This window comes from Scyliorhinus torazame, chromosome 7, assembly GCF_047496885.1.
Source record: "Scyliorhinus torazame isolate Kashiwa2021f chromosome 7, sScyTor2.1, whole genome shotgun sequence".
Lineage (NCBI taxonomy): Eukaryota > Metazoa > Chordata > Chondrichthyes > Carcharhiniformes > Scyliorhinidae > Scyliorhinus > Scyliorhinus torazame.
This window is the reverse complement of record NC_092713.1, coordinates 303708708-303732450: the sequence shown is the minus strand read 5'-3', so window position 1 is coordinate 303732450 and position 23743 is coordinate 303708708. Positions and strand designations below refer to the sequence as shown.

Genomic DNA, 23743 nt, shown 5'->3' with positions numbered 1-23743 from the left:
TTGAGGGAGTGCTGCATTGTCAGGGGGTCAGTATTGAGTAAGTGCTGCATTATCAGAGGGACAGTATTGAGGGAGTGCTGCACTGTCAGAGGGTAAGGACTGAGGGTGTGCTGCACTATCAGAGGGTCAGTACTGAGGGAGTGCTGCACTGTCAGAGGGGCAGTACAGAGGGAGTGCTGCACTGACAGAGGGTCAGTACTGAGGGTGTGTCGCACTGTCAGAGGGGTAGCATTGAGGGAATGCTGCACTGTCCGAGGGGCAGTACTGAGAGAGTGCTGCACTGTCAGAGGGTTAGTATTAATGGAGTGCTGCATTGTCAGAGGGGCAGCACTGAGAGAGTGTGCACTGTCAGAGGGTCAGTACTGAGGGTGTGCCGCACTGTCAGAGGGGCAGTATTGAGGGAGTGCTGCATTGTCAGAGGGACAGTATTGAGGGAGTGCTGCACTGTCAGAGGGGCAGTACAGAGGGAGTGCTGCACTGTCAGAGGGTCAGGACTGAGGGTGTGCTGCACTGTCAGAGAGTCAGTACTGAAAGAGTGCTGCACTGTCAGAGGGTCAGTACTGAGGGTGTTCCGCACTGTCAGAGGGTTAGTATTAAGGGAGTGCTGCACTGTCAGAGGGTCAGTACTGAGGGAGTGCTGCATTGTCAGAGGGACAGTATTGACGGAGTGCTGCACTGTCAGAGGGGCAGTACAGAGGGAGTGCTGCACTGTCCGAGGGTCAGTACTGAGGGAGTGCTGCACTGCCAGAGGGCCAGTACGGAGGGTGTTCCGCACTGTCAGAGGGTTAGTATTAAGGGAGTGCTGCACTGTCAGAGGGTCAGTACTGAGGGGGTGCTATACTGTCAGAAGGTCAGTACTGAGGGAGTGCTGCACTGTCAGAGGGGCAGTACAGAGGGAGTGCTGCACTGTCAGAGGGTCAGGACTGAGGGTGTGCTGCACTGTCAGAGGGTCAGTACAGAGGGAGTGCTGCACTGTCAGAGGGTCAGGACTGAGGGTGTGCTGCACTGTCAGAGGGTCAGTACTGAGGGAGTGCTGCACTGTCAGAGGGCCAGTACGGAGGGTGTTCCGCACTGTCAGAGGGTTAGTATTAAGGGAGTGCTGCACTGTCAGAGGGTCAGTACTGAGGGAGTGCTGCACTGTCAGAGGGGCAGCACTGAGGGAGTGCTGCACTGTTGGAGGGACAGTACTGAGGGAGACTTGAACTATTGTAGGATCAGTGCTGTGCAAATTTTGTACTGACGGGAGTAGTCTCCAGATGAGATTTTAAGTTGACGCCCTGGTCTGTTGCCTCAGTTGAGCATTAATTTCAAAGAAGGGCAGGAGATCTCCCCTGCCCCAAACCAATTTCCGAGCCAACATTTACCCTTTGGCCACCATCCCATTGCTATAAGTGGGGTCTTGCGGTGCACAAATTAGCATGTTGCACATCTTGTGCTAGATTCTCCGTAGCCCCGTGCCAAAATCGCGTTCAGTGCAGTGGGGCGGAGAATGGCCGCTTACGAGGAATTTGGGACTGGCGCCGCTTCATGCGGTGCGACTAGGGGGCCATTGACAGATGACCCCCCCCAAAACTGGATGTTTTTCGAGGGGCTGGTTTAGCACAGGGCTAAATCGCTGGCTTTGAAAGCAGACCGAGGCAGGCCAGCAGCACGGTTCAATTCCCGTACCAGCCTCCCCGAACAGGCGCCGGAATGTGGCGACTAGGGACTTTTCACAGTAACTTCATTGAAGCCTACTTGTGACAATAAACGATTTTAATTTTCATTCATTTTCTCTCTTCGTGCTGACTGATGTTCTCCCTCGCATACAAAGGCATTCAAATATTACAAAGAACAAAGAACAATACAGCACAGGAACAGGCCCTTCGGCCCTTCAAGCCTGTACCGGACATGATACCAACCTTGGCCAAAACCCTCAGCACTTCCTTGTACCGTATCCCTCTATACCCATCCTACCCATGTATTTGTCAAGATGCCTTTTGAACGCCGTTAATGTATCTGCTTCCACAGCCTCCCATGGCAACGGGTTCCACCCCCCCCCCCCCCCCCCCCCCCCCCCCCCCCGTAGCATGGGGAAATATTCAGGTCCCCACTCAAGCACTGGGGAAGTTGTAGGTCCTTACCATGGACAATGACATCGGCCACTCCCTCCTTGATGTCAAAGCCAGTATTGGCCTTGCAAATGTAGGTGCCCTGATCTGCCATCGTCATGTTGTTTATGACCAGAGTGCTGCTTAGTTCTAACCTTTCGTTCAACTCGCGTTTCTGCGAGGAAGTTATCACTGGTCGATCAGCCTGGGTTGGGCGAAAAAAAATAAACACAGAATTTATCAACCCACACACAGGTAAAGGTGTCCAGGAACACGACAGTGACACTAATCAGCAATTAAAGTATTAAAATACCCATTGGATCATTCAGCCCCTCGAGCCTTTTGCCCTTTTTTGGCTTTGGTCTGACCTGTACCTTAATTTCTCCCAGTTGTCCTGGTTCTGTAACCCTTATTACCCCAAACCTGACAAAACTCCCCCAATCTCACTCTTGCCATTTTCAATTGCAGCAGCCTGAATGACATTCTGAGATGTCGGCTTCTCCCTTTGTTCTGGTGCAACCTGTCCCTGCCAGAGGAAATAGCCTCTCCCTTATCTATCCAATCAAATCTCTTTATCATCGTAAACACCTCAGTTAGATCTCCCTTTCATAAGAACATAAGAACTAGGAGCAGGAGTAGGCCATCTGGCCCCTCCTTCTACATCCAAGGGAATACCAGCCATGTCTATGAAACCAGTGCTCATTATGTTCCCTTCAGCATTGATATTAATGGGACTTGCCCACTACAGTGTACCGTAAAAGGGCAAAGTGTTGAATAGGAGGTCTTGCGACACAGTAGGTAACATCTCTGCCACTGAGCCAGAAGCCTTGGGTTCGCGTCCCACCCCAGGACGTGATGGCCAAGGAAGGTGAGTTCATAACCCGGCCAAACAGCTTGAGTGTGCCAACCCGCAAATCCTGCCAAACACACCAACTGCTGGCGTTAAGAGCAGGAGAGACTCCTGGTCAGCCACTCTCGATGTGGAGTGGAGCCCCTCAAGCTACAAGCCCCTGGCGACAGACCAGCCACCTGTTCCGGGAATTACTAGCTGGGGAAACAGACACAAATCTGCTTTCGTGCACCACTAGGTGTGGGAAGTGAATTGAAAAGTGTCGAATAAATACAGTCAGTCACTAGTTCCCGGCTGTACGCTGGACTCAGTACTTGGGCAGGTGGCAGAGTAAAAGAAGACAAGATGAAGCGGAGAAGGAGAATCTTACAAACTAAAACCTTAACCCCGTCTCTTGCTCCACAGATGCCGTCAGACACGCTGGGGTTTTCCAGCAGTGTTTTGCTTTTATAATAAAATTCCTGGAGCCCGAGTGAGGGCCAATGAATGTCTGTGGCTCGCCACTGTGCCCCTGTTTCACCACACTTTCCAATGCAAACAACTTCGCATTAGTCCTGAGACACTAATAAACACTTCAAAATATCTGAAATTAGTGGAACCTTCAAAATCGTAGAGGGGGCAAAGTTATTCACCCCACTTTGCTCAGGTGCGGAAAATGTGCTGGATTGCATTAAGGAGCTGGCACGGTCAGTATAGGATGAGCAGCACCCCTTGCAATCGGCTTCAGTATAAATGCCAAATGGTGAGCTGCACTTGCCCAATGGAGTGGCTGTGTGCGCTGGGGACTGGACCCCACTCACCCTCTTTCCTGGCTTCTTGTCCCACATTACGGTCGCAAGGGTAAATAGGGACGGGCGACAAATGCCACCTTCCGTGAACGAATGAAAGAAACTGGTTATCAAAACCAGAAACTTGCCGCCTTACCTCTTTTCCAGGGTACCCCCACTGAAAGTCAACGGCCACATTGAATTCCGCCTCGATGGTGCAATTCAGCACCAGCCTCTCCCCCACCACCAGCTCGTGGCGACCAGGTTTCACTGTGAACTTATATATTACTTGTCCTTTAGGAAAGAAATGGGCAGACAGTGTGGTTAAACAGCGTTTTGGTGACAAAGTCACAATCGCAACATCCCCCCTAAAGATTGTCCTTCCTGCCTCATGAACCTAAGTCAAAAGGCTACGAATTTAATTCATGCATATTAACTAATTTTTGTTTCGGAATATAACAGGAAGAGGCCATTCAGCCTCTTGGGCTTATTCTGTTATTCAAGTAGATCAGAGGTGAGCTGTACCTTAACTCCAGTTAATCAACTTGGTCCTATAACCCTTAACAGTATTGCCGAACAAAGGTTTATCAATCCCAATTTTGGAAATGTCAACTTCTTTTTACAAAGTATTACAAATATTTGCCGCAGAGAAAAAAAGCCACGTTGGTATTTGTGCTCGACACAAGCCTGCTTCCACCCTCCATCCTCTAACCCCAGCAATACGTCTTTCAATTCCACTCTCCCTCGTGCTCTAGCTTTTCCTTAAAGTATCTCCACTCATCACTTCTGTGGGAGCGAGTTCCCCCTTCTCACCACTCTCTGGGTAAAGACGTTTCTCCGGAATTCCCTGTTGCATTTATCAATGACTGTCTCATATTTATGTCCCCTGGTTGTGGTCTCACCGGCAAGTGGAGGCATCGGGTGGGATTATCCCGGCCTTCCCCTCGTTGGGATTTTCCGGTCTCGCCGGAGGGTACCCCAGCGGAGGGACGGGCGAGCCACACAAAACATCATAGACAACGGCGGGACCGGGAATCACGCCAGCGGCCAATGACAAGCCACCTCCACTGCCGTAAAACACACCGTGGGCGGGGCTGGAAACTCCCACCCCCACTTTTAATTTACATCTACCTTTCATAATCTTAAAGACTTCGATTAGGCCAACCCACAGTTTTCTTTCACCTCTAGAAAAGAGCCCCGGCTCATTCAATCTCCCCATCCCCCCGATAGGTACAAACTTTCATTTCTGGAATTATTCTGGAGAATCACTGTGCATCTTCTTCATTGTCTCCACATCTATTCTTTTTAAAAAGAAATTTAGAGTCCCCAATTCATTTTCTCCAATTATGGTGCGATTTAGCGTGGCCAATCCACCTACCCTGCACAGCTTTGGGTTGTGGGGGTGAAACCCACGCAGACACGGGGAGAATGTGCAAACTCCACACGGACAGTGACCCAGGGCCGGGATCGAACCTGGGATCTCGGCGCCGTGGGGCAGCAGTGCTAACCACTGTGCCACCGTGCTGCCCTTCACTTGTTCTTTTTTAATATGGAGGCTGGAACTGGTCGTGGTGGAACTGACTGTGGTTTAACCAAGGTTTGATGCAAAGTGAACATTGCTTTCCTGCTTTTCAATTCTTTCCCTCTTGAAATGAATCCCAGTGTTTTGACTGTGAGGGTTTACCGGCTCTACGCATTAGATTTCCCAACTTTAGCCCTGGAGAAAAGTAGACAAGGAATAATAGTCTTACCTGTAACCTGAAAGAAGTAGGGTGCCGTAGCGTAGGTTTTTCCACCAATGACTGTTTCACAAGTAACATATAACAGGTTTTCTATTATGTGGCGAGGGATAACCATCCCCTCTTTATCATTCCATATCACGTTTTTTCCATCTGGGGAAATTGTCTTCATAAAACCCTAGCAAATTGTGTCCGAAAGAAAATTGATTAGACGGTTTGAAGCAGGAATGCGGGCAGCTGGGACAGATCTTATTGAGCGGCGAAGCAAGCTTGAGGGGGGTCAAATGACCTATTCTGCTCCTATTTCTTATGTTCTAATCTTTTGTAGAAAGACCAGTTTTAAAGGAAGGCACAAATTTTTAGTCCAACAATAAACTGAAATAATTCCACACTCCACACAGGTACCCGCCTCCCCCTTTTTACCCTCGCCCCCATCAACCCAAAGGGGTAGAATATTTGGAAACAGTTGGCGCTGGAGAGGTGCCTTCATGCCAAAGGAGTCAGGGCTTACAGGGCGAGGATGGACAGGGGTATTCAAATCCCCCATGGAACACAATGCTACTGAGGGAGGGAGGGAACATTGTCTGAGGGATCTGACGGTGGAGAGAGCAGACTTGCGTTGAATACTAGGATGGATAAACGTCCTTAAACTTTTGCTTAGTCTACATGGGCTGGAGGAGGAGATTAAATGGCGGCTATACTCCATGACAGAGGAGGGCGCACACGGGCCTCAATGACTGTGGGAGGAGGAACTTGTTATGACTAATAATCCTTCAACATTCCATTGCCCCCCCCCCCCCCCCCATGAATTTGATGCCAATCCCTCCAATTCCCTCAACTCCAGTTTGGTGAATTCTCCATTTTGCTGAATGGAATGACCCCGTGAAGGAGGGAAGATTCAGAGAGGACCCAACATTCCCATCCCTAACTTTGCCAACCCACAGTACCCCATTCTAGTTTACCGAAACCGCATTTTATTCAAAGCTCTGGCTCGGTCACGGAGCACTGCGTTCAGTTCAGGGCCCCGCACCTTCGAAAGGATCGTTCTTAAATTTGTTGCTGAGATGGGAATGCCAATGAGACACAGAGCGCAAAAGCAAAGAAATTATACTGAACCTTCATGACCCATTGGTTCAGCCTCAGCTGAAGTCCTGGGGTAAACCTTCTGGTCCCGCCTGCCGCGGGAACTGTTGCGGGTGGGACGGAGAATTTGATGGACCATTTAAAGGTCCGTGGACCCCGGGAGGGAGATTCCGATCTCGGGGCGAGCACGGCCGGAAGATCCCACTCCTTGTGTCCAATTCTGGGCACCACAGGTGGAGAGGGGGCAGAGGAGATTTATTAAAATGGTATCAGGTATTAGGGATTTCAGTTATGTGGAGAGCCTGTGATTGTTCTCTTTAGGGCAGTGAAAGTTAAGAGGAGATTTAATGGAGGCCTTTCGTTTTGGACTCCCAACAAGTGGGAACATATTTACTGCATAGGAACCCAGGACTTAGGAGTAGGAGTAGGCCATTCGGCCCTTTGAGCTTCTCCATAATTTAATAATGACTGATCTGGTAGTATTCTCAGCTCCACTTTCCTGTCCGCACGATCTAGCCTGTCAAAATCCTCTCTCAGGTCAGCCCTCAGCCTTCTCCTATTGTAAGAAGAGTTCATATTCAATATTTCTCCGTAGATATAAAATAAAGTCACTACTGTCCCAGTCACCACACCTCAGGCAAGGGGCAAAGTTGAGAAGGTGGGTCCTTCGTGAATAACCTCAGCCGGTACGGGATTTGAACCCTCGTTGCTCGCCTCCCTCTGCATCGCAAACCAGCTGTCCAGCTGACTGAGCTATGGGATTGGCTTTAATGTCTGCCCTTCTCTGCCTCATCATTAAGACGTCATGATTCAAAGTGTGCTACAACTTGATGGTCAAGTTGTCACCATTTTGAATGATTGGTCGCAAGCTCCTCTTTGATGTTAATATGTCGCGCTTCATGGAGAGAGTCACAGTGTCTTTGAGGCGTTTTCTTTGCCTCACCTGGAACGCAGGCCATTTCAGAGTTGAGAAAATAAGAGGTGTTGGGGGAGACTGCTTCAGCCACCTGGAACAGTGAGAGACCAGTCCATCACAGTTGATTTTGAAGATTTTTTGCCCGAGTGCTCATGGAGCTGACTTCGAGGAGGACACCAGCATTTGTTTGACGGTTCTCGGTGGAGGTCTTGCTGTTGGAATTTCTCCAGTGTGCTTTTATTTGTCTCTGATTCCCATGGGAAACAGGATAATCTTTCTGGGGACTTTAGTGGCAGGGTTGGCTGTGACTCCGATGTCTGGAGTGGAACCATCGGGATTAAGGTCCTGGGACAAGCCAATGCAAAGGGCATCCTCCTGCCGACTAGGAGTGCACAGCACGGCCTCATTATAACAAATACCATCATCCAGCAGAAGGAAAAAAAACCCACAAGGAAGCATCCTAGATCAAAGCACTTCCTGGTGCTCGGATCAAAGATCTAAGTGATCGCCTGATCCATGCGGGGAACGCTGGACAGATCGTAGACCTGTTCGATTGCTGACGAACATCCACTTTAACATCAAGAAATCACAAGGTCTAAAAGTCCAAGAGGAAAAAGATCAATGTCTTAGCTCTAAAGCAGCCTTTCCAAAGAGATAAAACTCCCACTACTGTCCATGACCAATCTGATAAATCCTCACACGTCCAATTCAATTCCTGAACAGTGGGATCCCGTACCAGCCTCCCCGAACAGGTGCCGGAATGTGGCGACTAGGGGCTTTTCACAGTAACTTCATTTGAAGCCTACTTGTGACAATAAGCGATTTTCACTTCATTTCATTTCATTTACATCAAATACTGCACTCCTGTACCCAGACCATTGGCTTCGAGCATCACTGTCATCAGGACTGGGTTGATGAAAGCGATGTTGAAAAATGTGGCCTCCTAGAAGAAAAGCGAGCAGCCTACCTTTTTCATTTCATTTCATTTAATTTCATTTCCCCGGCAAAACAACCCGAGGTCACAAGTCAAGAAGACAACATTTCCAATGCTCAACGGTGATGCCCAAAGGCAAATTTGGAAGATAAAGGGCAAGTAATAGGAAAAGAGAGCTCTAGAGATCCAACAATGTGAGAAGCTTTTTCTCGAAGTAACCAGGGTCATCTGATGGCCAAAGCCAAATGGACCAAATCCCCTTGGTTGACAGGATGGGGTGTTTCCTAATGGTGACAATGCCGTCTGCCAACATTTTCCGTGGCAGATGCTAGGCTCCCGGCTGTCCACTGGGTCAATCACCTTCGATGGGAGAGCTGCAACTAAAACAACAAAGCCAGTGACCTCGATTGTATTCCAAATGAGGTCTTCAAAGCTGGCGGCCCTTTGATATCATGAAGACTTCGTATAATCCTGTAGATTTAGGAGGAAAGTCTCCCCTCCCCCACCTTTAGGAATACAATGATTGTAACTATCTTCAAGAAGGAAGATAAATCATTTTGTGGAGAATATCAAGGTTTATCCATCTTGTCTCCAGCAGGGAAAATCCTGTCACGCATTCATCTGAATTGTCTACTTCCTGTGGCTGAGGAAATCCTCTCAGAGACGCAGTGTGGTTTTAGAACTTCCAGAGGAACCTTTGACATGGTCTTTGCTGCCAGACGAATCCAAGAAAAATGTTGGGAACAACACCAGGAACTCTTCATTGTTTTCATCGACCTGACCAAATCATTTGAGTCGGTAAATCACGAAGCTTTGGAGTCCAAGAAACCATCACAATCCTTCCAACTGCTTAATGATGATATGACTACACTGTCCAGAGTCAGAGGTCTGAAACAGATGCCTTCAAGGTGTGATAGCCCCCACACTATTTACAATCCATCGGACAGTGACTATTCAGCTCATCAAAGCTCAGCACCCTTGTGGTGTCGCTATCAAACAGAACCCAGATGGAAAACTCTTTAACCTCAGTCACCTGTGTCAAAACTAAACTGACCACCATAGACGCACATGATCGACAGTTAGTGGATGACTGCGATGTCGTTGCCCACTCTGCACCAGATTTGAAAGTCACTCTTCGTTTCTTCAATTCCGCACGCAAGAAACTGTCCTTGAATGCAGCCCAAACAAAACTCATATCAACCCACACTTGGTTAGCCAAATATTCCGCCTCCCTTATGTGCTCGAGGAGAGACTCTGGAATTTGTTTAGCACGTCCTCTCCCTTGGCTACCAGCTTTCTCTAAAGACATAGATCATAGAACATACAGTGCAGAAGGAGGCCATTCGGCCCATCTGGTCTGCACCGACCCACTTAAGCCCTCACTTCTACCCTATCTCCGTAACCCAATAACCCCTCCTAACCTTTTTTTGGACACTAAGGGCAATTTGGCATGGTCAATCCACCTAACCTGCACGTCTTTGGACTGTGGGAGGAAACCGGAGCACCCGGAGGAAACCCACGCAGACACGGGGAGAACGTGCAGACTCCGCACAGACAGTGACCCAGTGGGGAATCGAACCTGGGACCCTGGCGCTGTGAAGCCACAATGCTAGCCACTTGTGCTACCGTGCCGCCCTTGACAAGGAGATCCAAGACCAGATCAGTTTTCTACAAACTTGACAACAAGACTTCTGCATGGTCAACAGAAATCTTCATGTACGGAGGAGTTGTCAATACCAGGTTCCTGGTGACTGCAGTGAGATCCAGACTTTGTTAATTACATCAGGATTTTTCGCATCATCTGTAAATTTTGAAATTGTTCAAGTTCCCAAGCCCAAATCACTAATACAAATCAGCCTTGTCCAAACATTTTGCAGAGGGAGCCAAATTTACTTTTTTTTTTACACTCAAGGCACCGATAAACAGATTTTGGAATTGAAAACAAAATTGAGCATGAAGAAAAGAAACAACTTGTGGAGCAAAAATAAAGCAATGTCAAAGCAATAAATTGAAAATTTAAAAAGAGGAACAAATGAAAATGACCCTGAAGAGGGTGAGAGTGTGTATCTGGCTGACTCCCAGTCTCAAATTGTTTACTCACTCACCCACACCCACCATGAGAATGGGTCAGGGAATGTGGTGGTGGGTGGGGGTGAGGAAACACACACACAGACACACATACACCACACATGCCACACACACACACACACACACACACACACCACACAGACACACATACACCACGCACATACACCACACACATACACACCACACACAGACACACACCACGTACATACACCACATGCCCATACACACACCACACACAGACACACACCATGCACATACACCACACACACATACACACACCATGCACATACACCACGCACATACACCACACACAGACACACACGCCATACATACACACACAACACACACCACGCACATGCACCACACACACACCACACCACACACAGACACACACGTAGACACACACACACCATACACACACCACACACACACACCACACAGACATACACACACCACGTACATACACACACACACCGCACCATACACACACACACACCGCACCACACACACACCACACAGACACCACACAGACATACACACACACACACCCACATACACCACACAGACGCACACACACCACGTACATACACACACTAACCACGCACATACACACAAACACACACACCATACACACACCTACACACACACAACACACAAACACACACAACACACACACAGACCATGCACATGCACCATACACACACACACCACAGCATACATACCACACCACACATACACCACACACACACATACTGTCACTCTACAATTTCACATATGCACACTCACACAATCTCCTTCTCACTTCCCCCTCTCTCTCTCACACACACACACACACACACACACACAGATAACTCCTCCTCCTTCCCCCCCCCCACCCTAGGTCCCACATCCTCTTTCTCCCTACCAGCCCCACAGCACCTTCTCTCCTGCGCCCCACAGATTCTAACCCTCACTACACTCACAATAACGTCCCAGGCCCCGCACCCTCTCCCCCCCCCACCCTCCCCCCCCACCCTCCCTCTCCCCCCCACCCCCCCCCTCTCCCCCCCACCCCTACCCCCCCCAGGTCCCACATCCTCTTTCTCCCTACCAGCCCCACAGCACCTTCTCTCCTGCGCCCCACAGATTCTCACCCTCACTACACTCACAATAACGTCCCAGGCCCCGCACCCCCCCCCCCACCCTCTCCCCCCCCATCTCCCCCCCTCTCCCCCCCACCCCCCCTCTCCCCCCCACCCCTACCCCCCCCAGGTCCCACATCCTCTTTCTCCCTACCAGCCCCACAGCACCTTCTCTCCTGCGCCCCACAGATTCTCACCCTCACTACACTCACAATAACGTCCCAGGACCCGCACCCTCTCCCCCCCCACCCTCTCCCCCCCCACCCCCCCACCCTCTCCCCCCCCCACCCCCCCATCTCCCCCCTACCCTCTCCCCCCCACCCCCCACCCCCCCCCCCCACACCCCCCCCCTCTCCCCCCCACCCCCACCCCCCCAGGTCCCACATCCTCTTTCTCCCTACCAGCCCCACAGCACCTTCTCTCCTGCGCCCCACAGATTCTCACCCTCCCTACACTCACAATAACGTCCCGGCCCCCCCCCCCCCCCCCCCCCGGTACCTTCTCCCTTCTCCCCCCAGCACACTTAACACCTCCGGTGTTTGCTGTTCATTTTAATCTGAGCCTATCAGCTGTAAGCGTGGGAGAGGAGTGGCCTGTGATTGGTGAAGCAGCCCCTTGCAGAGATTTTTTACTCAACTTGCCTGTCTTGCCAGCATTTTGAACACTGACTCTGGAGGCCACGAAGAATGGCGTTCGGGGGGACACAATCTGCCCAATGGGCCGACAGCCGGACAAGCCTGACCTAAATTGCAAACACCAGTGGTTCCCTGTGGAAAACAACTTTCCATCTTTTGTCAGTCTGACTATCGACTCTTAATCTCCAGTCTCTGTTTTCAATCTTGTAGCCACTTTTCTATCTATTCTGCAACTGTCCCCTGACTGTTCATGCTCTAACCTTAGTCATGGGTGCTGACAATCTTTTGAAATGATGTGGAGATGCCGGCGTTGGACTGGGGTGAGCACAGTAAGAAGTCTTACAACACCAGCTTAAAGTCCAGCAGGTTTGTTTCGACGTCGCTAGCTTTCGGAGCGCTGCTCCTTCAAGGAGCAGCGCTCCGAAAGCTAGTGACATCGAAACAAACCTGTTGGACTTGGTGTTGTAAGACTTCTTACTGTAATCTTTTGAAATATCGGCATTTTACATGGACTACATCCAAGTCCATGGTGACTGCTCTGTTATAATTCTGGTGTCCAGAGATCTTTCCACATGAGATCACAAGAAATCCCTGGAGTCCATAGGATACCTACAGAGCAAAAGGAGACCATCCGGGTCATCGAGTCTGCACCAACCATCTGAAAGGACACCCTCCTTAGGACAAATCCTATCCCCGTAACCTGCCCCCCCCTTAACCTGGACGTCTTTGGACACTAAGGGCAATTTAGCGCGGCCAATCCACCTATCCTGCACATCTTTGGGTCGTGGGAGGAAACAGAAAACACCCGGAGGAAACCCACGCGGACACGGGAAGAACGTGCAAACCCCACATTGACAGTCGAGCATGGGTCCCTGGCGCTGTGAGGCAGCAACTATACCACCCGTGCCGCCCCTCTGCAGGAGTAGGCCATTTGGCCCCTCAAGCAAGCCTCATCACTCAGTACGATCATGGCTGATCTTCCAGCTCAACTTCACTTTCCCACCATATCCCGAAAAACTTTGATTCCCTTGTAGCCAGAACATCCATTGATCTCAGCCTTGAATATACTCAATGGCTGAGCATCCACATGGGAAGGGTATTCCAAATTCACAACTATCTGAGTGAAGATATTTTTCCTCATTTAAATCCTAAAATGGTTGAATAAAGATTCCATTATATTCCTACAAGATATTATGATACGTTGGTGTCAAACCGTTGAGTTCAATATGGTCCTCAAAAATGCCTTTGGTGTTTTCACTCGGTTAAAGGCGCTATGCAAATGGAAATTGCTGTTGTTCGAAAATTGGAAAGAAGAACACGTGTGGTAAACACATGCCGGTGATGAGACTCACCCCTCGCAGAGTAACGTTGAGAGATGGAATGGATACCAGGCAGGGTACGGTAACTGTCGCACCGCTTACGATCAATAATGGTGAAGCTTGGGTACTGTTGGGTGGAGAGTTGAAAAATGGGTTCTGAAAATCTGGAAATGAAGAAGAAGCAATCACATTTTACACAATGAAGTGACATATCGAGGACGCGATTCAACTGCGGCTCCTCCTCCTCACCCACCACCCCTGCTGCAAACTCCACCTTCCGTATCCAACTTGCTGCATCTCTGCTGATGGGTTCACGGGAGAACATCCCAATCTGCCCTGGGACCGGGCAATCATGGCGCATGCTAAGGGTGCCAAGCCATCACCGCCTGCCGAATCTGAGAAACCTCCAATTTGTCCTCTCCATCCGTTGCCAGCTGAGCTTGCCGATGAGCGTGCTGGCCACATGACCAAGCTGAACCTCCAGTAAAAATGCAATCAGAGACCCACCTGATGTATTGCCCAACTATCACCTCTGGAACTCGCCGTCATGGCAACCCCTGCCTGTTGTCCACCCCTCACTTCCTTCATTCCAACATTGGCCACTGTGCATTCAGCTGTGTAGGCCCCAGGCCTCCCTTTCCTAATACTCCCCACCTACCTTTCCTCCTTTTTACATGCTCCTCAAAACCATTGATCACCTTATCCTTATTTCTCCACCTTTGGCTCTGTGTCAATTTTTAATCTGGTGGCACTCTCAAGAAACACCTCAGAATATTTTACTCTGCTAACGGTGTTACACAAATGCAGGCTGTTGTTGCATTCCAACTGACTTTCGACGTCAAAGACTTGGACAATGCTTCTTAACAGGGACAATGTTACTGTTCAAACATTTCTAAACTCACCTTGTTTGTTCCTCATGTGCTCCGAGTACTCTCGCTCCACACGACGCACAGCTTTGGTCGGCTTTGCTGTCACACTGGGACTATCAACCAGGAAAATAAAACTGAGGGAGGTGAGGAGTGCCTTAGTTTGGAGGGAAGACTGAGAGTGAGCAGGAGTTCGCAGAACGGAGGGGAGACAGAGTGAGGAGGGGAGACAGAGTGAAGAGGGGAGACAGAGTGAGGAGCGGTTCTGCAGTTTGGTTGTGGGGGGGGGGGGGGGTGTGACTGAGATAACAGGAGTTCCTCAGAATGTACGGATGGCTGAGAGGGGGGGGGGGGGGGGGGGGGGGAGTTGCAGAGTTCGGAGGTCCTGGGAAAGGTTGAGTTAGCGTGGGCGATGATGCGAGGAATGTTGAAGGAAGAGGATTGTTCATGCTTCTTTGAAAGAATATCCAAATAGTCCCAGTCTTCCGTTCTTTCCCCATAGCCCCGTAATTCTTTTTCCTTCAGATATCCAATTCTCCTTGGAAGTTACAATTGAATCTGCTTCAATGGCCTTTCAAGCAATGCTTTCCAGATCACAGTGAATCACTGAGAAAACCCTTTTTCCTCATGTTGCCTCTCATTTTGTTGCCAATTACCTTAAATCTGTGTCCTCTTTGTTACCGACCCTTTCAGCTCTGGAAACAGTTCCTCCTTATTTACCCTCTCAAAACCCTTCATGGTTTCGAATATTTCCAATAAATCTCCTTGTAACCTGTTGGGTTTTAAGGAAACCAGTCTCCGCCTCTCCTGCCCCTCCAGGTAACTTATCGTTGGTACAGTAACTCCTCTGAACCTTCTCTCACATCCTTCAAACCCTTCCTATAGTGTGATGCCCAGATTAGTCCAGCTGACGCTTAACTAGAGTTGGGCTTTCCACTCCCCAGCTGGCTGGTTTGATAGTGGAGGAGTGTGGAAAATTCAGAGGGCTGCCTTCCCTGTTGCCTACCTGCCTGACCCCTAGCCTGGTCTGAACTTTTACGAGGGTTCAGGGAAGTGTATGACAGTTCATCTGCCCTTGGGCCTATTGAGGTCCTTAAGTGGCTAATTAATGGCCACACATGGGTTTTTATCCTGCACTGCCTGCATGTCACATGGTGGGGGGAGGCCCACCCATGTGGGAAGCCCAGCAGCTTTAAGCTGCTCAGGCTGGTGTCCCTCGATATACCTCTTGACTCCCTCAGGCAGCTCCAGACTTTCTTGTCACTCCAAGCTCCTCAGCGCTGGGGACTGATTGCAGCCCCCTGTAGTGGCTACAGGTGGCACTGCTGGGCCAACAGAACTGCCACACAATCCGACTGGCTAATGTCATGCGAGAGTACCTTTAAGAAATGGGTGTTTATAAATGGGTATCTATATAAATATCTGTAGTGAGAATACCTTTAAGAAATGGGTGTTCACTACTGCAGTGATGTCAGAGAGTGGGTGGAGTGGGCTGTCTATCAGCTTTTTACTTTTGTTTTAGGTTGTTTGCTGCAGGGTGTGTTTTAGTTTTGTTTTTAGAGCTGGATAGCTGCAGTCACAGCCATAAGGGGTATTAGTCTCTCTCTCTGTAATCTAAAGACTGTAAATCGATCCTTTGGTGATTGAAAACTAATAACTGCTCTCAGTAGTGACTTTAACCTGATGTGTTTCTGTTAAAAGTTCTTTTTTAAGTTTTATGAAATGAAAATGAAATGAAAATCACTTATTGTCACAAGTAGGCTTCAAATGAAGTTACTGTCAAAAGCCTCTAGTCGCCACATTCCGGTGCCTGTTCGGGGAGGCTGGTACGGGAATTGAACCATGCTGCTGGCCTGCCTTGGTCTGCTTTAAAAGCCAGCAATTTAGCCCTGTGCTAAGTCTTATGGATGTTAAAAGGACAGCTTAAGGATTACTTAGTGTTGTATTCTTTGGGGGTTGTATTTGAATTGATGGTTGCTAAGATGTTCACTGTATGTTTTAACAAGGTTAACTTGAGTTCATAGAATAAACATTGTTTTGCTTTAAAAAATACTTTTCCATTTCTGCTGTACCACAGCTGTAGAGAGGGCCGTGTGCTCCCCATACCACAATCTATTAAAAGTTGTGGGTCAGGTGAACTCCATGATACACTTTGGGGTTCTCAAAACCCTGGCCCATAACAAATTGGGGGCTAGAGGGGGATAAAAGTCTATCTATTGGATTGGCTTTGTGCACTTAAAGACAGTGAGGGGTGAGCATATTGTGTGGTTGCTTTTCAGGTGTGGTATTTTAGTTAAGTGGGGAGTGTGTTGTGGACAATGGCTCTTTCAGAGGCTCTGACGTTTTTGGGGGTGGAGACGGTCACACACAGTACCTTACGGACAGAGACTAAAAGCAGATTGTTAGATTTGGCAAAAATATTGCAGTTAACATTACCTGACAAAATGCGAAATGATGAGGTAATTATGGGGATGGCTAAGCATATAAAGTTGCCTGAGATACAGTTTGACTCATTGGGAATGGCAAAAATTCAGTTACAAATTAAACAAATGGAACATGAGTAAGATTTAAGGCAGCTTGAATACGAAAGAGAGTGAGAGGAAAAAGAAAAGGAGAGAGAAGAAAGGAGAAAAGAAAGAATAGCCCTAGCACAACAAAAAGAAAGAGAAAGGGAGATGCAGATCAGGGAAAAAGATAAAGAGAGAGAGTTTGAACTTCAGAAAATAGCCATGAAACATGACAGTCAGTTAAAATTGGCAGACGTAAAGGTAAACGTATAGTTGGATGATAGTGATGAGGATAGTGAGAAAGAGCGTCATAGTCGAAGGCTTGGTGGGGATCTATTTAAATATGTCCAAGCATTGCCAGGGTTTGATGAGAAGGAGGTGGAAACCTTTTTCATTTCATTTGAGAAGGGAGCTAAACAAATGAAATGGCCACAGGACATGTGGGTATTACTGATTCAAACAAAGCTGGTAGGTAGGGCTAGTGAAGTGTTTGCATCACTACCGGAGGAGGTATCTGAGGTGTATGAGGCGGTGAAAAAATCCATCTTAGGTGCATATGAACTAGTGCCTGAAGCTTCCAGACAAAGGTTTAGAAATTTAAGGAAAGAATTTGGTCAAACATACAGGGAGTTTGAAAGGCTCAAACAGAGTAATTTTGATAGGTGGATAAGGGCTTTGAAACTAGACCAAACGTATGAAGCTCTCAGAGAAATTATACTTTTGGAGGAGTTTAAAAATTCAATTCCTAATGTAGTGAGAACTCATGTGGAAGACCAGAGGGTTAAAACTGCGAGATTAGTAGCAGAAATGGCAGATGATTATGAATTAGTTCATAAATTGAAGCTTGGTTTCTGACATCAGTTTCAGTCTGTGAGGGATAGAAACTGGAGACATGAGAAATACTCAAGTGGTAAAGGTAAAGATGATCTGATGGGAGATAATAAGGAGAGTGTACCTCAGATTAAAAAAGAAATCCAGGAGGGTGGAAAAGAAATGATAAGTTTCAAATGTTTTCACTGTAATAAACTAGGCCATGTAAAGTCACAGTGTTGGTGGTTGAAGAAAAGCACTGGGAAGGCTGATGTGGTAAAACAGGATAAGGCAGTGGGGTTTGTTAAAGTAGTAAAGGAAAACCCAAGTGAAGCGAAGGAGGTGCAAAAGATTATACAGCCTGATCAAGAGGTGATTGATAAGAAGGTGCCAGATCTCTTATGTGGGTATCAAACTTGTGTGGGTAAAGTTTACTCATGTGTATCAGGAGGAGCAGGTAAAGAAGTCACAATTTTAAGAGATACGGGAGCTAGTCAATCTTTAATGGTAAGAGATGAGGAGTTATGTAGTTTGGGAAGAATGTTGCCAGGAAAGGTGGTAATATGTGGAATTCAGGGTGAGAGGAGTAGTGTTCCATTATATAAGGTAAGGTTGGAAAGTCCAGTGAAGAGTGGTGAAGTGGTAGTAGGAGTAATAGAGAAACTATCTTGTCCAGGAATACAGTTTATCTTGGGTAATGATATAGCTGGATCACAGGTGGGAGTGATGCCTAATGTGGTTGATAAGCCAGTGGAAAATCAGACAACTGAAATGTTGAAGGACGAATATCCTGGGATTTTTCGGGATTGTGTAGTAATAAGGTTGCAAAGTCACAGGTTAAGACAAGAGGAGAAATCAAAGAGTGAAGATGAAGTTGAAGTGCAATTATCAGAGATGATTTTTGATCAGATGGTTGAAAAAGAACAAGAACAGGTGGAGGATGAGGTGGATATTTTTATGTCAGGAAAATTGGCAGAGTTACAACAGAAAGATGTAGAAAAAAAACGGATGTATCAGAAAGCATATACAGAAGAGGAATCTGCGTGTATACCAGAGTGTTATTACCGTAAAAATGATGTCTTGATGAGAAAATGGAGACCTTTACATATGCAGGCAGATGAAAAGTGGGCAGAAGTTCATCAAGTAGTATTGCCGGTAGGGTATAGAAAGGAGGTGTTGTGAGTGGCACATGAGGTACTAGTGGGAGGTCATTTGGGAATAAGGTAAACTCAAGCTAAAATCCAAAAACATTTTTATTGGCCTGGACTACATAAAGATGTAGTTAAATTTTGTCAATCATGTCACACATGTTAAGTGATAGGGAAACCTCAAACAGTGATAAATCAGCACCCTTAATACCCATCCCAGCATTTGAGGAACCTTTTACAAGGGTCCTAATTGATTGTGTAGGACCGCTTCCTAAAACAAAAAGTGGGAATCAGTATCTTTTGACTATAATGGATGTGTCTACTAGGTGTCCAGAGGCCATTCCAGTATGTAATATTACAGCTAAAAAGATTGTGGAGGAGTTACTTAAATTCTTTACTAGATATGGACTACCCACAGAAATACAATTGGATCAAGGATCGAATTTTACCTCAAGGTTATTCAAAGAAGTTATGGATAGCTTAGGAATAAAACAATTTAAATCAACTGCGGACCATCCAGAATCGCATGGAGCGTTAGAAAGGTGACATCAGGCATTAAAGACAATGTTGAGGGCTTATTGTCATGATTATCCAGAGGATTGGGATAAAGGAATTCCATTCGTACTGTTAGCAATTAGGGATGCAGCTAATGAGTCTTTTAGTCCTTTTGAACTAATTTTTGGTCATGAGGTAAGAGGACCACTTAAATTGATTAAGGAAAAATTGGTGAGTGAGAAATTGGAAATTACACTATTGGATTACGTGTCAAATTTTAGGGAATGATTAAATAGAGCAGGTGAATTGGCTAGACAACATTTAAAAGTTGCACAAAATGTGATGAAACAGGTAGCGGACAAGAAATCCAACGTTCGTAGTTTTGCCTGTGTCGATAAAGTTTTATTCTTGTTACTAGTGGTAGGTGAACCTTTAAAAGCTAGGTTTTGTGGACCTTATCTGATTGAAAGGAAATTAAGTGAGATGAATTATGTGGTAAAAACACCAGATAGAAGGAAGACTCACCGAGTGTGTCATCTGAATATGCTTAAAAGGTACTTTGAAAGGGAAGGAGAGAAAAAGGAGGAGGTTTTAATGATTCTAACTCAAAGTGACGAACCAAATCCAGATGACTGTGAATTTGCCATACCTCAAATTAAATTGGAAAACGAGGATATTCTTAAAAATTGGGATAAATTGTTGAGTTATTTTCCAGAGGAAACACGGACTGACCTGAAAGAGTTATTGATATCACGTGGGCAAGTTTGTAGAGATAAATTGGGAAGTACTAAAATGGCTACACATGATGTAGATATGGGAAATGCTGTTCCAATCAAACAACATCCATGCAGACTTAACCATTTAAAATTGGCACAGGTTAACAAAGAGATTGAGAGTATGCTTAAAAATGGTATAATTGAAGTGGGTTGCAGCCAATGGAGCTCACCCATAGTGATGGTGCCTAAACCAGACGGTCCCAACGGTTGTGTGTGGACTATAGAAAGGTGAATGCAGTCACAAGAACGGACTCTTATCCTATCCCACGTTTGGAGGATTGCATTGAGAAAGTGGGACAATCAGCTTTTATTTCTAAACTGGATTTACTTAAAGGTTACTGGCAGGCACCTTTATCCGAAAGGGCCAAGGAGATTTCAGCTTTTGTGACTCGAGATGGTATATACCAATTCAAAGTTATGCCATTTGGCATGAAAAACGCCCCAGCCACATTTCAACGGTTAACTAACAAAGTCGTTTCAGGATTACCCAATTGTGCGGTATACATCGCCGATCTGGTAATTTTCAACCAGACATGGAAAGAACATTTAAAACATCTGATGGAGTTATTCGATCGACTTCAGGAGGTGGGTTTGGTGATACACCTAGCCAAAAATGAATTTGGAAAAGCCCAAGTCACTTTCCTTGAGGAGTTTCCGATACCCTCGAGACGAAGGGAGATAATGCGATTTCTTGGCATGAGTGGATTTGATCGAACATTTGTGAAAAATGTTTGTCGCGTGGTTGCTCCACTGATAGACTTGCTGAAGAAACGCCGAAAATTTCAGTGGACAGCGGACGTTCAACAGGCATTTGACTGCCTGAAAGCTGTGATAACCAATGCTCCTGTGTTGGAGAATTACAAGGGACTCTGTGATCAGATTGAACTAAAGTGTCTGACTTTAAAGAGAAATGCCGAGGCAGAGAGAAATGGACGGATCATGCAGAGAACCTCTTGTTCAAAGAGACTGTCAATCGAGAAGGATTCCAGTTGGAGGAAGAAGGAAAAAAATGGACTATATTATTATACCTGTTTGCGTGTGTTTTTTTTTACAAATAATATATTTACTGTGTGCATTTCTTAAAGAATAGTGAAAAGGTGAAAAATGAAATCATCTTAAAGTTGATGGTTTATTTATTTTTCTTGGGGGGAGGTGTCATGTGAGAGTACCTTTAAGAAATTTATGTTTATAAATGGGAATGTATATAAATATCTGTAGTGAGAGTACCTTTAAAAATGGGTGTTTACTACTGCAGTGATGTCAGAGAGTGGGTAGAGCTGGGCTGTCTGTCAGCTTTTTACTTATGTTTTAGTCTGTTTGCTGCAGGGTGTGCTTTAGTTTCGTTTTCAGAGCTGGATAGCTGCTGTCACAGCCAGAAGGGGTATTAGTCTCTCTCTGTGATCTAAAGATTGTGAATCAATCCTTTGGTGATTCAAAACTAATAACTGCTCTCAGTAGTGACTTTAACCTGATGTGCTTCTGTTAAAAGTTCCTTTTTAAGTCTTATGAAATGAAAATGAAATGAAAATCGCTTATTGTCACAAGTAGGCTTCAAATGAAGTTACTGTGAAAAGCCCCTAGTCGCCACATTGGGATCATAGGCAGGTTCTATCTACCCCAACATTTTAGCCAGGGGGAAGGAGAGGGGGGGGCAGCGCAGTGCCCCATAAAATCCAATCCCATGTGTTTTTTTAAATAGCCTTCTCCATCTGTCCTGCCACCTACAAAGCTTTTTGAATGTATGCCCTTGGATGTTGGTCAACTAACAAAGCAAGCGGACTAGCTGAGTGACTAGTCGGGGCATGATTACTAGACTAAACCGCCAGGGGCCTAGACTAACCAAAAACCTCTCACATTGGCCAGGCTATTAGTCCTGATGGCACAAGTTCAAATCCAGCCATCGCAGTTTGAAAATCTGTACTCAAATCTGGAAATAAAAAATTGGTCTTAGTTAGAAGTGATCACGAAGCTGTTGGACAGTCATCAAAAACCCATCTGGTCATATGTGAGGGTGGCCCGGAGGAGCAGGCTTTTTGGGGAGGAGGACAGGTGTGTGAGGTGTGCAGGTGGGCCCGCAAACCATGTCCACATGTTTTGGGCATGCCCGAAGCTTAGGGGATTCTGGCAGGGTTTTGTGGATGTCATGTCCATGGTACTAAAAACGAGGGTGACGTGAGTCCAGAGGAGTGCCGGAAGACCCGGGAGTCCAGGGGTCGAGAGAGGCTGACGTTTTGGCCTTTGCCTCCTTGGTAGCCCGGAGACGGATCTTACTAGTGTGCAGGGACTCGAAGCCCCCAAAATCAGGGGTATAGGTTAGCGACATGGCTGGGTTTCTCAGGCTTGAGAAAATTAAGTTCGCCCTGAGAGCATCAACGTTAGGGTTTGTTCAGAGGTGGCAGCCGTTTATTGACTTCTTCGGAGAAAACTAATCTGTTAGCAGATTCAACAAGGTGGGGGGTGGGGGGGGGGGTTAGTGGGTAAGGAGGGGTAGGGGGGAGTTAGGATAATTTTTGTCTAGTTTAGGCGGGAACTGTGGGAGATGGAGGGGTGTGTTACGCACTGAACTATGTTTACATTTGTATTTGTATCTTTTATTGTTATAAAACCATAAATGCCTGAATAAAATGTTTGAAAGAAAGAAACCATCTGGTTCACTAACCTCCTTTAGGGAAGGAAATCGGCCATCCTTACCTGGTCTGTCCTACACGTGACTCCTAGATCCACAAGAAAGTGGTGACCATTGACTGCCCTCTGAAATGACCTATCAAAAGCACTAAGGTTCTCTCAAAGACCGCGATTGGGACCTGCCACCGCCTTCTCGGGGTAACTAGGGATGGGCAATAAATGCCAACTTTGTCGGCAATGCCTACATCCCCAGAAAGAATTTGAAAACAAGAGTGCCACAAAGCCCTTTCAGCGGGCGGGAGTTTGCGCGTTGTTGGACACGAGGGCACTCAGCTGTTGGTGTCAAACTGAACGAAAAAAACAAAAAAAAATCTGTTTTCTCAATGGCTTTCGGAAACATACAATAAAACCATTCTTGGAGTCGAGATTCAATTTCCCTCCTCCAGCAGAAAATATCACTCTGTTTCCTTCTGCTTCTCTCTGTACAGGATCCACGTTGCCCCTCGACTGTGCAGCTCTATAAACAAAATGGGGAAGGACGACATCCCGTCCAATCTCCCCGGGGGATCCCGACAAGGACATGGCTTTGCTCTTTATACAAACACACGGCCGTAACTTCCTGTTACTGAGTGTAGTCGTGCCCGTGACTTCTGTTTTCATTATTCAGATTTCACACCGAGATTCAAAGGTTAGAGAAAAGACCTTCAGCCTCACTGCGCTTCATCTGTCGTCAGGCTATGCGGTCCCTCTCTGTGACCTGGATCTGCCCACTTTCCTTGGCTGTGCTTCAACCCGAGGTTGAGGTTTCAGCCTCCTCTTTCAGCAAATGCACGCAGTTACCATCACCGGACGAGCTTATTAATGAACGTGGGTGAAGTGGAGAACAATTCCTGATTTCGGTTTTTCTTTAAAATTCTCATACCTGCGTTCAAATCCCTCCTTGGTTTCTTTCCCTCTCCCTATAACCTCCCCCA

The 23743-nt window shown here is 46.9% G+C and overlaps 1 protein-coding gene across 1 annotated transcript in view; it reads right to left on the bottom strand.

Annotated features, from left to right (window-relative positions):
• flt4 (fms related receptor tyrosine kinase 4) overlaps positions 1–23743 on the bottom strand; it is a 620139-nt gene that overhangs the window by 124500 nt on the left and 471896 nt on the right. The window contains exons 4-7 of the mRNA XM_072512680.1: positions 13576–13706; positions 5459–5624; positions 3865–4001; positions 2124–2295 (exon numbers count right to left, since the gene is read on the bottom strand). Of these exons, the coding sequence (XP_072368781.1) occupies positions 2124–2295; positions 3865–4001; positions 5459–5624; positions 13576–13706 (606 nt within the window). The remainder of the gene's footprint in view (positions 1–2123; positions 2296–3864; positions 4002–5458; positions 5625–13575; positions 13707–23743) is intronic.